The sequence below is a fragment of the Anguilla anguilla genome, chromosome 17, assembly GCF_013347855.1.
Source record: "Anguilla anguilla isolate fAngAng1 chromosome 17, fAngAng1.pri, whole genome shotgun sequence".
NCBI lineage: Eukaryota > Metazoa > Chordata > Actinopteri > Anguilliformes > Anguillidae > Anguilla > Anguilla anguilla.
The window spans coordinates 20,302,711-20,316,560 of record NC_049217.1 but is presented as its reverse complement, the minus strand read 5'-3'; the positions used below and the strand labels follow the sequence as shown (position 1 = coordinate 20,316,560).

At 48.9% G+C, this 13,850-nt stretch overlaps 1 protein-coding gene across 2 annotated transcripts; it reads left to right on the top strand.

Moving 5' to 3' along the window:
- Window positions 1-76: 76 nt before the first annotated feature.
- On the top strand, window positions 77-9,463 carry LOC118216767 (chromobox protein homolog 6-like). Of its 2 annotated transcripts, none has more exons than XM_035398230.1 (6): window positions 77-398; window positions 1,216-1,259; window positions 1,578-1,643; window positions 3,927-3,993; window positions 4,486-8,718; window positions 9,151-9,463. In XM_035398230.1, the coding sequence occupies exons 1-5, from the start codon at window positions 330-332 to the stop codon at window positions 5,809-5,811; spliced, it is 1,572 nt and encodes a 523-aa protein (XP_035254121.1). In that variant the 5' UTR covers window positions 77-329; the 3' UTR covers window positions 5,812-8,718; window positions 9,151-9,463. The 2 variants fall into 2 exon arrangements, with proteins under 2 accessions (XP_035254121.1, XP_035254122.1); XM_035398231.1 differs by having other exon boundaries at window positions 9,148-9,463.
- The last annotated feature ends 4,387 nt before the right edge of the window (window positions 9,464-13,850 follow it).

Below are 13,850 nucleotides of genomic sequence, written 5' to 3'. Positions count from 1 at the left end.
GCTACTCAGGAGAGAGTTGGGTATCCCTCTCATAAGTCCCAGTAAAATGTGGCAGGACAACAGCTGTGTTTTACTGTAACTTAGTTCCACTCCCAAGTCACAGTTAATTTCTTATCGCAATAAACAACCTACATTTCGCAGGGGAAATTACTTGACCCCCCCCAGCAGAAGCAGACACACGCAAGCACACACACACGCACGTTGCCAGGACGACCAAAAGGGACCCGAGTCCGAGCACGTGACAGCTCGGTGTCTTCGTGTGAGCTTCGGACGGACTCCGGGACGCGTCGGCGCTGCGCAGGTCCCTTCTAGTGTGTCGCTGCAGAAAGATGGAGCTCTCTGCGGTTGGGGATCGCGTTTTCGCCGCTGAATCCATCATCAAACGACGCGTCCGAAAGGTAGTCTACCGCTGCTTTTTTAACCCGCGATGGAGGAGGGTCGCTGCGGCCTACTCTGCGACCCCGAGCCACACCGGGATCGTTTACCGTTGACGGAGCCAGCTAACGTGGGCTTGCTATCCGAACTAGCCGGCGCTCGGTAGCTACGACGGGAATCTACCTGGCTAGCCAGTTGACTCACTTCTCCATTTTATGTGTTTTTCAAAAGTGGCTAATAATTTAAAACAATGAAGTCGGCGTAAATGATGAGGTAGTGGGGGGAGTGGGGCCTGGGGCTATAGCTAAATAGCATTAACTAGATGGCAAACATTATATAGCGTAGCTAACTAGCTCCTTAACAAACTGTTTGTAGCTTGCTAGTTAATTAGAACGTTTTTCTCCTAGTTAACTATTATAAGCTAACTATCTGCCGAGCAGGAAAATATTGATAAAAAATCACTGTTGGCAAACTCAGGTGGCTCTAGGCAGACAGTTTCCCCCCAAACCTGACACTCCCACCTCCGGCATGAAATTGTAACGTTAGCTAGCTAACTGCGCTAAAGAGAACAGTATAATCAAGTAAAAGTTAGTAGCAAACCGTAACCAGTTAACCAAGGACGTGTTCACTTTATCAAACATGAAGCTAGCGAGTCTAACTCATCGTTAGTTGACCAGTTCATTAAGTTATTCGTTATGGGTTTGTTTTTGTAAAGGCAACGTTAACATCAACGCTAGTTTATCAAATAACAAAGGTAACCTGCTGTATTCTCCAAATCCAGTATATACAAGGTTAGCCACCCAGTTAACTTGCTATCTGATCGATATTGTCTTGTTGCAGGGTCGCAATGAATATCTTGTTAAATGGAAAGGATGGGCCATCAAGTAAGTATAACATTACAGCAACTTTATACTTTGTGGGTCGTCTGTTTTCAGACAGGCTTTTGGCGAACAACATTGCAAATTGGCTAAATTATTCATCCAGTGGTTGTTTTGTGATGGTTTGGGAAAGCTCTTGTGCTCTGCATAATAATCTACCAACACGCAATTTCTCTCTTTTTAAATGTTACATATGGTGTATTATTGATATAAGCTTGGGGCATGAATATACCTTAGTTATAAACCTGTTCTTCGAGGGTAAAACGTTCAACTTGCATTATTACAGTTGCTGCCTTGATCATTTTTCAATTGTTGTTTTTACAGACACAGCACATGGGAACCAGAGGAAAATATTTTGGATGGTAGACTGATAGCAGCATTCGTCCAGAAGTGAGTTGTGCATGAAGGTGTCGTATCTGTGTGAATGTCTGTGTTTTGTGTGAAACCTTTCATGGCTTCCTTCAATGTGCATTTAGCAACCTCTGTGCTATATCAGAGTCTTTCTGGGGCAATAATTCCACTTGGATCAAGATGTTGTCTTTGTGCACAGATGTATCTGATGTCATGGGTGCAGTTGGCTCACACGGGGAAACAAATGAAATAATTGCAGGCACAAATGGTGAAGTGTACCGATGCTCGCAGATAGACTATTGAAAATGGTGCAGTGCACAATCATGTTCAAAAGAAGGGCCTTGCACGCACCTACAATTTGTAATAGTCATGCAGATTACCCCAGACATTGTGTTTAAGTAATTACATGCTGCTGTAAGCACTATGCTTGTTCTGGGGTTGTATGTGTATCCAAAATGTTGTTTTGGGGGCAAGGTTTTTTTATTTTCTGGCAGCAAAGGATACATAACATCCCACTGCAGCATTTATGCAGCACCTTGAGCTAATTGCCAAATTATTGGTGCTAAAAAAAGCAATATTCTCATACTTAAACTATGCTTAATATTAATGTAAGTGGCATTTTAGGTGTTTTCCACTTCACCCTTGTTTTTCATGGACGAATTGTAGCCTACATGTTTTTCCTTATAGCAGCAAACAAGATTTAGCGGGAAACCACTGTGAACAATTTTCAAAATACTGAGTTGACGTGGCATTCTATATAAGCATGCTGTTTCGCTGAGTGAACGGAAACCACACCCCTGCTCAGTCACATTGAGGCTGAACGTGTCTTTCATAGCTAAACTGGGCAAATGATCAACTTTCCTTATGATTCAAAGCAATGCGGGACTCATAAGCTGTTGCTAGTGATCTGGTGTGATCTCTGCATTAGGCAATGGTGAAGTCCCGATAATACAGGGAGATGTAATGGGTGCATCTATGACTGGTGTCTGACTGTTATGACTGGTGTGGCAGACATCAGTCATATCTGAAATGTTTTGCCGTGTTTGCTGTTTTCATACATTGCACACACTGGTGTGTTTTTACAAACCAAAACTCTTTGTGAGCACAGTGGTTTTCTTTTCCTGTGTCCTCATGTGACCATTAACCTCCATCTCTCTTCTCAGACACAATCTCTCTCTCTCCCTCTCTTTCTTTCTTCCTTTCTCTCTCTCTCCAAGGCTTTCTTTTCAGTTTTTAAATTATTATTGGCTATAACTGCAGGTATAAGATGGCCTGTTTTGAGTCTGCATGAGCACAAGCCATGGTTTGTTTTGATGTTGACAGCCTGTGTGAAGACAGTCTAATCCCTGCACAGTTTATTTAAGATAATTCAGAAATGCAGTCAAACCTATTAATTACAGAGACAGTTAATCAGCCAGTCCAGTTTTTTTTACCATCCTTCCACCTGTTGATGATGTCCCTGCAGCTAAGACAGTCAGTTGAAGTGTAGTAATAATAATAATATTAGCAGTAACAATAATATTGTGTTGCACTTTTCATGGTATAGCTAAAATGTTTTGGAAAATTTTTCCTTTATATTTGGAGCTCTAGACCACTTAAGCACTGCAAAATGGCATTTTATTGCTTTCTTTCCCCAATAGATTTCTTTGGTCCCAATAAATTGTGGCATTCTGAAAAACTGGCTGCAACGGAGTACAGATTGAATTGTTGCGGTGCGATCTTTGTGGGTTTGAAGCTTAATTCAGCTCCTTGCAGCGCTGTAGATTTGAGCTGTGGTGTTCTTTAGCAGCACTGTGCAGGGTGCCGCGCGCGGCCCAGCGGCTGTTTCAGCCGCAGCACCCTCACCACCAGCAGCCATTTTACAGTTCTGCCGCAGCAGCTGCGGTGCTAGGCCTTCACGCCAGAGTCGCAGCTCGACACGGGCGCACCCCGTTGTCTTCCACCCCCGAGCTGCCGTTCGTTAAGGTCGACCCGCGACTTAAAAATAATTTCAGGAGTTGAAAGTCATATAACGGAACAGAAGCGTCAAGATTATAACCGTCTGCAATAACATCCTCGTTATGAGATAATGTGGAGGGGAAAAAGGCCCAGACTGCAGTCCTAATACTCCCACTCCGCAGGAGATTGAAGGTTAATCGCCGTTGTAGAGTACCGTAAATGGCGCTCTGCGCGGGACGCCGCGCGTCCGTCCCACGGCGTTCGATCCCGCGCAGGGCCCGCGGTGCGCGCGCCCTGCCCTCCTCAGGGTCCTAGCTGTCCGCCGTGGCGCGGAGGCGGTTTGGGGCCGCTCTTCACGCCCGCTTCTCTCTTTGCTGTTGGCAGGGAGAGAGAGAGGGAGCTCTACGGGCCCAAGAAACGAGGACGCAAGCCCAAAGCGCTCCTGCTCAAGGTGGGTCTGGAAGCGCGCGCGCCGCTGCCAAACTCCATCAGCCGCCCTGCTTCAGACCTTCTGCTCATTCCTGTTTTGTTTTTAGCGTCTAATGGCGTCCTGTATTAGTTAGCATCTGCTTTTATGCTTGTGTTTTACAGTTTAAATCGGATTTTAATGTGAACTTTTCTTTCTCCCTTCCCTCTGTCTTAATTTCCATGAAAAACTTCTGACACCATTCATTTCTATTTCTGTCTCTGTCTGGGTGTTTGACCCCGTTTCCCGTTTTTGGTGTTCTTCTTTCTTTCTTTCTGGTTCTTCTCTCTGTTTTCAACTTTTTTATTCATACAAAATCCCCCCTTTCTGCTCCATCCTAATTCCCCTCTATGCTTTTCTGCACCTCCTGCTCCACCCCCATTACCCTCCATCTAACCCCTCCCCATTTCCCTCCCTGTAACCCGACCCCTGTGGCCCTTCCTGTAACTCCGCCCCCTGTGATCCCGTGTCCCTCAGACTCGAGGCCAAACATCTGAGCCGTCGTCCCGAATCCCAGACCTCAGCCATTACCGCGCTCCAGCCGGCTCTTCCAAACCCTCCTCTTCCTCAGCTGCCCCTGCGGCCTCCCTGCGGTCCTCCCCCTCTTTAGCCCCCTCCCCCAAGCTCCAGTCCGGAGCCGCTCACCACAAACTGAAGAAAGACATTCGCCGCTGCCACCGCATGTCCCGGCGTCCCCTGCCCCGCCCAGACCCCCTGGCCCCGCCCCCCAACTCCTTGTCCAGCCCCTCCTTCTCCTCCCGCCCGCCCGTCTCTCCCTTCTCAGAGACGGTGCGCATCCTGAACCGCCGAGTCAAACCGCGCGAGGTCAAGCGGGGCCGCATCATCCTCAACCTGAAGGTCGCCGACAAACCGGGCGGCGCCGGCGGCAGCGGGCCGGCCAATAGGAGGCCACCACTGCCCCACAGCCACCCGGCCTCCCGCCTCTCCCAGCCGGGGGGCTCCAGAGTCCCCTCCCGAGACCGCATCATCGGCAGGAGCGGGAAGAGGCTGAGCGAGGCGCCTTACCGAGGGCCCCCGCTCCGGCTGCCGGGGTTCCCCATGTACGGGAAGCCGTACGGGGTGCAGCAGGTGGGGCCAGCTGCGGCTCGCGCCGAAACTGGGACAGGGTTCCCCTCCAGGGCCCGGGGAGAGAAAGGTGACCCCGTTTCCTCCCCCTCCCGCGGTCCCGCCGCCGTGAATTCGGGCGGGAGGAGGAACCAGCCGCCCCTCTCCCTCTCCAGCTCCAGTGGCACAGACAGCAACCCCCCCTCCCCTCCCCGAATCCAGGCCACGCCCCCTCAGCCCCAGCAGGCCCCCCCAGCCTCAGGAGCCTCCCCGCCACCCCCGAAACTCAGCCCCGAGCCCCCGGAGCGCAAGCAGAACACCGCGCCCTTCCTGCCGCCCGCCCCCTCTGTCTTCCTCTCCTCCTTCGCTTCCTCCTCTTCCTCCTCCCCCTCTTCCAGCGATGACGAAGAGGAGATCCTGGACCTGTCCGTGCCGCAGGAGGGGAGGCCAGGCGGGGGCCGGTGGCTCCGCCGACGCCGCCAGGGCAAGGCCCCCCCGTCCGGCGGCCCCCCCCTCCTGTCCCCCGAGCGCCCCCAGGACGCGGCCGAGGACGACCCGGCCTGGAACCCCGAAATGGTGCCCTGCTGCGCCAACGTGGTGGTGACGGACGTCACCGCCAACCTCCTCACCGTCACCATCAAGGAGTTCTGCCGCCCGCCGGAGTCCGACAAGTCCCCGCCCCACTCGCCTTCCCCGGCCGCCGTCCCGCCCTCCCTCACCCCCCAGCCCAAACCGTGAATAGGAAGGACACCCCACCCTTGCCCCCCTTTCCTTTTAAAAAGCACTCAAATCTAAAAACCCCACTTCTGTCTCGGTCCAGTCCCCCACACACACATTTGCTGTGTGTAAGTACTGTATTTAATGTGTATATCGGTAATATACAGTTTTTACAGGGCTTTTTGTTTTTTGAGTAATGTATTTAAGCTGACACTTAATCCCAGAGGCTGTATAATGTGTTAATTCCTACAGTCTGCACTTTGGTTTACAGCACATGTCAGTATAATGTATGAATTTATTCACACTTTTTTTTGTGCTCTGTTTGGTTTAAACTAGCAATACTCGTACACACGTGAATCGGTAGTTACTGTAGTGCGTAATGCTGCAGTTTCCTAGTTGGCGCACATGCATGCTGGCCTATATGAGCTTTTGTGGGTGTGTATGTTTGTGTGCCAGCGCAGTACTGTAGCTCAGAGAGGCTTCACAGGACAGTTAAACTGTATTCTCTGGTTTCACATCCATCCGATTCCGAATGTCCTGCACGACTCTAAACTGGCTCTTTCGTACGGACGCCACGGACTGCGCTTAGGGTGCGACACCCCATCTAGAGAAAGAGAACGACCTCTCGGTAAAAAAAGACTGGGGCTGTGTTTTACCCTCATCAGCCCCGCCTCCCTTTTGGGTGCTTTTGGCTTTTATTCCCGCGGCGTGGTTGAGAAAGCGGCGGCTTGCAAAGTGGCGGCTGTGCCCGCCTCTCCCTCCCCGCCTCGGCCATTTTTTGAGTTTGACTGGCGGACGATTCATATGACATGGCTTTTTTTTTTTTCTTTCTTAGCGCTGTTCCAGGCCAAAGTCCTGTCGTTAATGTCTTGTTTTCGTCGCCTGCCTATTGCTAAGGTTCAATAGTGCATGAGGCCCTTGACATCTCTTAAAGGTGGTGATACTTTAGCCGCGGCGAGTTTTAGATGCCGCTGCTCCAGTTATATGGCAGGTCAGTGGATTTCCTTAGTCTAATCTGAGGTTTATCTCGGCACCGGCTTGGAAGAGATACACGGCGGTGATTACCGTCATTTCGCCATAAGGTGACGCAGAAATAGGGGGTCAGATATAAATATCTTTGCGTGGTCGTATTGCCTGCCTGGCCCCAATCGTCACACTAGCTGTTTGTGAGGTAGTCTTGTGGCAATACATTTGTAGACTTTCCTGTTTCGCTGGATTTCTAACATGTAAAGTGCGGTGTATATGCATGTGTTCGTATACAAGGACACACATAGGCATCTGCTAATAATTTTTTCCCAGCTGAAAGAACACAAATTTTGTTCTTGCCAATTTTTTTTTAAATACTGGGGCTTTAGGCTAAAACAGCGTTTAATCTCCCAGACTATAATAAATGGGGTGTTTTAATATACTTTTCGGCCTGTGGTGTGGGAAATGTGGTCCTTGACGTGTACTTTATCAGTGATTAGCCTGCTTGTACCAGACCATTCCATCATCTGGCGTTTGAATGTAGGATAAAGCGATGGGATGGGGGGGGGGATGTTATTTTTTAAATGCATGTAACCAAAGTAACAATTGATTTAACAAATGGAAGTCTTGCACTTTCTTGGCTCGGCAAATTGACTTGTTGGAGCGTATAACCAAAATAGAATCACTCAAGATATTTTTTTGATTGGGGAAATCAAACTATCGGTCTTTGTGATACATAGATGACTCGACAAAACCCTGTTATGAGTGAACGCATGCCGAATGTATTCATGTATATGTGTGTAACTGGCCATTTCTGTGGCCAGTTTCTGCATGAGAAAGAGAGTTAGATTGAAATCTATATAGATGGGAAAAAATGGTTGGTTTTGTTTAGAGAGATTTTGGTAGCCAGTTTTCCCACAGCCATTTTGAAACATTCTTTGCACAAGACGATTTAGATTTTCCCACAGTGCTTTAGACCCTTGAAGTACTTTAAGTCAGGGGAGAGAGGAGGATGTGTTCAAAGGAGAAGGTAAAATACCACGCACACAGACACCTTTGCAATCCTTAGGCTCACTTGCGCTATGGTGACTGGATTTTGAGGGCCTTTGGCTATACAGTCTATTTTCGATCCCTTTATTTTTCATTTTAACATTCAAAGAAAATAGACGTCTGCCTTGCTGACTCTAGTGTGCCTTTCCATGGGGAAAAAGCACCCATTCTTTAGTTCTCCTCATTGAATGAAATAGTCCCAGCCATTTTCCCTTTGGCCCAATCTCCCCCCCCCCTTCTCTCCCCAAATTTGGAGCGCTCGGTTGTGTTTATCAGCGGCCATTGCCGTGGTTTCCACTGTTGGTTCAGGAGGGGGCAGACGAGCCTGAGCTCTCCAACGATGTGCACAATGTCTGCCACTGCTTCTTTACCACGCCGCCCTCACTGAGTCAGAGGGAGGGAGGCGGTTCACGTGGAGCTCTGCTGGCGGACTTACGGGCCGGATGTGCCCGATCAGCCTGTAGGGGGCGCTGATGCACAGGGAGACGCTGTCGTCTCGGCTGAATGAAGCGCTCCTGACCCTGGACGATGCTGGAGCCGGCTGTACGTGGCCCTGTTGGGGCTGGGGCACCAGTATGGCCCGGATTCACTACCAGACTGTAGGGCCCACAAATGCACTAGAACAGTGCCTTAACAGGACAAGCCACCCAGCAGCCCCTCATCAGCCCGATCTGCACTGAGGTGCGTGTGATCCCGAGCGGGTCCATCCAGTGCCAGTCCCAGTACCAGGCCCGTTCCCGTGGACTCAGACCCTCTACGTAACCATTACTGCTTTTATTCTTCCTTTTAAATGATGAATTTATTTATTGGCCACTTGCTGCTGATGTCATGGATTCTGAGGAGGAGCCATGGAAATGATTGACAGACTGATCCACCCTGGGGAGGCGGTGTCATCTGGTTGGTGTTGTCAGGGTGAGTGACTTGGGTCTGGGTGAGGGTAGCTCATGGTTGAGATTCTTGTGGAAACAGGAAGCAGGACGTAGGAAACAGGAAGCTGTGACTCAGTAGCAGCGGTTTGAAGGGAGGCGCATTTAATAACGTGACCCCTGTGACCTCTGGCAGGTGGCTCCGTTTCAGCCTTTCGCCATTGTTTGCGTTAAGTGCTCGGCTTTGGCAGACATGTCTGTGCAGATTAAGGGAGGGTGTTTCTGTGGCACAGGCTGACCGCTGCACGTAGGTTGAAGCGGTTGAGGTGATTCAGCCGCTCCACGTTGGATAGCAACTCTGGGGCAGGAGTCCAGTTTCCTCCTGCCTGATGCACCGCAGGGTCTGTCCCACCCCTGCACTGGCTCCACCCGTTTGAGTTCCGGTCTTAACTCTCCTTTCCTCTCCTTGCACTAGCAGGCTTTGTGGGAGACTGCCGGCTCTGCGAGAGAGAGAGCAATAGAGAGAGAGAGAGAGGGAGGATTTGGGAAGATCACGTCACATCACAAAGAAAGCCACTGGGCGGAAGCGGATATCTGCACATCACAGGACTGTCCAAATAAGGGAAGGACTCGAGCATTGAAACGCATGCGTTTCATTATTGGCATTGTGTGTGCGTGGGCGTGTGTGTGGCATGCATGTTTCAGTGTTTTCTGCGTGTGTGCGGTTCCATCGGTGCACGTGTGTGTTTGAGTGTATTCTCTGTGTGTGCGTGTGTGAGTGTGGTTCCATGCATGCACGCACGCCTGTGTTTCCTGTGTGAGTGTGTGTGGGTGTGGTTCCATGCGCGCACGCCTGTGTTTCCTGTGTGTATGGGTGTGCATGCACGCACGCCTGTGTTTCCTGTGTGTATGGGTGTGCATGCACGCACGCCTGTGTTTCCTGTGTGTATGGGTGTGCATGCACGCACGCCTGTGTTTCCTGTGTGTATGGGTGTGGTTCCATGCATGCACGCACGCCTGTTTCTCCTGTGTGAGGGTGTGGTTCCATGCATGCACGCACGCCTGTGTTTCCTGTGTGTGAGTGTGTGGGTGTGGTTCCATGCATGCACGCACGCCTGTGTTTCCTGAGTTTCCTGTGTGTGGGTGTGGTTCCATGCATGCACGCACGCCTGTGTTTCCTGTGTGTATGGGTGTGCATGCACGCACGCCTGTGTTTCCTGTGTGTATGGGTGTGGTTCCATGCATGCACGCACGCCTGTTTCTCCTGTGTGAGGGTGTGGTTCCATGCATGCACGCACGCCTGTGTTTCCTGTGTGTGAGTGTGTGGACGGGCTTGTGTCCGCGGCACACGTGCGTTTGAGTTCTGCACCATCAGCCTCTCCGCTGTGTGAATGTGATATGTGCTGGTATGGCAGCTCACCTTCAGTACTGGGGTTTAATGCAGCATTGCTGAAATGCAGGACAGTGGGATGGTTTTAACCCTTCAACGTCCAAGATCACAAATGTGTGATTAGAATGTTCTTAACTGAACATTCTAGTGCTGATGTAACAATCACTGCTGGTCATTGAAAGCAATGGACTTCTAGAACACTGACATTCCAAAAGAAATGCACTCTTCAAAGGGTTAAAGATGGTGGCTTCAGTGATTCCCAGACCCTCTCAGGCTGTGTTCTCTGTGATGGCCACCTTGGGGCCTCGAAGCCCGCCCCCGTGCACACGCTCAGTATTAGTGGCACAGAGACCAAGCTGAGGCCTCACTGGACCTTCGCACCGCACACTATCCTCTGCCTAACATTTCTGCCTCACTCAGAACCCTGAATTCCTCCCTGTGGAATACAGTTATCTTGAGTTGCTTGAATTGTCAGTCACTGAGTCATTTGTGTAGGTTGTTCTGTGACTACATGGTGTCGGAGCACAGCGAGATTGTGTTAAATGCAGTGAATAAAGTGAAATTGTTATTTTTTTTTAACCATGCCTAAAATAGGGCCATTGTTTAGAAGACAAAAAAACATTCTTCCCTAGAAATCCATCTGTGAAAGTAAGCTAACTTGGAGGGATTACAATTTGATGCATATATAAGTTACAGAGCGCTTAGCAGATCTTTTTAAGAAAGGTACATTATAATAGAACTTCAGAACTTACTTATCCTTATCCCTGTCAGTAATTAGTATTGGTAATTAGTTTGTGGCAGTGTCGTATAATGGGTAAGGAGTTGGTCTTGTAACCTAAAGGTCATAGTTTCGATTCCCCAAGAGGACACTGCCATTGTACACTTGAGCAAGGTACTTTACCTGCATTGCTTCAGTATATATCCAGCTGTATAATTGGATTCAATGTAAATGCTGTGTAAAAAAAAGTTGTGTAAGTTTATCTAGATTGTCTGCTAAATGCCTGTAATGTACTGTAATGTAGTATGAGCTACATCGTTAAATATGTATATAGTGTAATCTAGGTGTGAATTGGATTTTAGACATGGTGTCAGATGTGGTAGGTTTGCAGCTAGAAAATGTTATTCTCTAATTGCTGTAAAAGATCTCATTTAAGTGCAATCTGACTGCAAGTGACAGTGGATAGTAAATTATGAATGGCCAGTTCTATCCCTGAAGAGACCAGGTCTGCCTATAAATTTTAACCAATGACCATGTCGTAAATGACTTGAAAGCCCATAAATATGACACCCAAAGTCCATAATGAATTTCAGATGTGTCTGAGTATACTGCTCCATTTACAGTATTCGATAAAATATGTATCGGCAATTCCCAAGTAATTTGGTCCATGTACGGTAAAACCACGATATGTAGACATCAAGTCACACTGTTTTGGCAATAATTTTTTCTTTGGAATGCCTTACATTTTATAGTTGATGGTGCATATTTTTATAAGGGGGCGAATGGGGAATTCAGACACCTTTAGTCTTAACCTAGCCGTTATCAGCCGGTGATTTGAAACAAGCTCTCTCGGCGGTGAATAAAATCCCTGTCAAAGCTCCCGGTTCATTTAATCACGGCGGTGCGGCGGGCGACGCGGTCGTCATGGGAGCCGTCGCGGCGACGGTTAAATAAACGCTCCGCAGAGGCTCCGTCGAGCGGCCTGCGGAACTGAACAGAATCCTTTCTGATTGACGGCCCGTTTTCCGCTCGCCTGCCTTGGTGTGCAGCGCCCCGGACGACCTCGTTAAGTCTGTCCGTGCTCAGCTCTCGTCCGGCCCGCTCTTTTGAGCGCGTTCCTTTCGGGCGGCTCGCCCCCGTGGGCTCTTAGCCTCGGCGCTAACGTCCCGACGGCACGCTGACCTCGCTGCGGTGCTTTAGGGGTCGGGTAGGTGCTGCGTGGGTCACCCCTGGTGCGTGGCTGAAGCCTGTTCGCTTCCACAGCCAAAACTGAGGCCGGACTTGAGCAGCCTTGGTTCTCTACTTTCCGAACCTGGGCGCTGAGCGCGGTGATGTCACCCGCGGGTTCCCTGTGTGCCGCCCTCAGCGAACGGAGGTGGCGTGTGCCGACGGTCAGCCGGCCCCCTTCGTCGCCGGGCGAACGTCCCGTTGGGAAAGCAGCTCTGACAGGTGTTTCGCCAGTTAAAGTGGAGACGAGATGGGCTGAGAGGCCTCTTGTTACGCTAGTTCCACCTGCGAGGGGGCAGTTTTACGGGACATGCTATGGTGCTAACTCTGAATTAGGGCTTCCCTCTCCCCTGCGCGCGGTTAGGCTGCGATTCGGCCTTGCGGCCTCCTCCCCGGACGTGGTCCGGCTTAAGGTAAAGCCGCATTTGCAGGTGTGTGAAACGCGCACCCCAGATTTAACTTCAGTTTTGCTGTACTTGATAGTCTGTGACTGGGCTGTACTGTAATGTTTTAAAAAGTTATATCATTAGGCCACAGCTCTACAGAGTGCTGTGGTTTTTGGTGTGGAACACAGATTCGTAGGACGAGCCCCTGCAGTGGGCAAAAAATACCTTATTTTTTAAAAAGAACCGTGTGCTCTTCAGATTCTCTTATGAATAAGTGTGATAAGTAATTTTAAGTTTTTTACAAAGAGGCCTGTGCACTTGAGACTCTCTTAGGAATAAGTGTGATAAGTAATTTAAAAGATTTTTGAAGAGAATTTTGTGCACTTCTGGCTCTAAGGAATAAGTGTGATGAGTCATTTTAAATTTTTTTAAACTGTTCTTGGGACGTATTTAGGAATGTAAGTGTGACAATTCCGTTTTTTTTTTTTTTTTTAGTTCATTCTCACTCATTTCAGTGTGACTAGGAGTGCTGTCCTGCAGTTGAATTGAACAGTAAGTGCCAAAGTTGTCCTCTTGCTGGTGTTCGCCATGTTGGTGATGCCATGGATGCCATGGGGTTGAGTGAATGGGAACCCAGGCTGTTTTCAGTCTGCTGTACAGGACTTCTGATCACCGTGAGGTAAAATGTGTCATGTGAAACGCTGTCGATGGCCACCGTGATGTTGATGATGTGATACCTGTTTTTGAAGCATGTTTTAGTTGTAAAGTTCTTATTGTTCAGGTCCCGTACGTCATGTTACTCTTTGTGTTTACTGTTATGTTTTTAATAAAATTACTTTCAATGACCGTTCAGACCATCTGTTAAGTCGCTGTGGTCTCGAGCTGCAGTGAAGTAACTGCTCTCTTCTGATACATGTGCCTGCACTCTGATGGCTACCTTCCATTTTCCATGTGACTGTGCGCATGGCATGATGGGAAATGCTGTACTTACCAGAGGAGGTGAATCTCACCGGTGATGACTGGTAACCTGGTAACTGCAGCACACAACACGTCATTGGGCGGTAACATGTGGAAACTCATCTGACCTGAGCCACAGACCTCTGCTTCTGGTTGTGATTGGCTGATGATGTCACCCAGGGTGGAAGTGGTCATGTGTAGATGAGCAATCATTTATAGTAAATGCCTTTACTGAGTGCGGATTCTGCATTGTATTTCATTTAATTTAATTTTTGTTACATTTCACGCATTAAGGCAGTACACGAAAATGTTTTTTGGATCTCTGGACTTCTATCTATAAATGTCTGACTGAATCTTTTATGAAGATATTTGCAGAATTATTTTGATAAATGGATGCTGTCAAGCAAAATGCTGAAGCAAGGGGGAAATTAATATCCGTTTTAAACGGATCATTTAATTATCGGCAATATAACTTTGCCTGTCAACTAAGAAGGATCCCT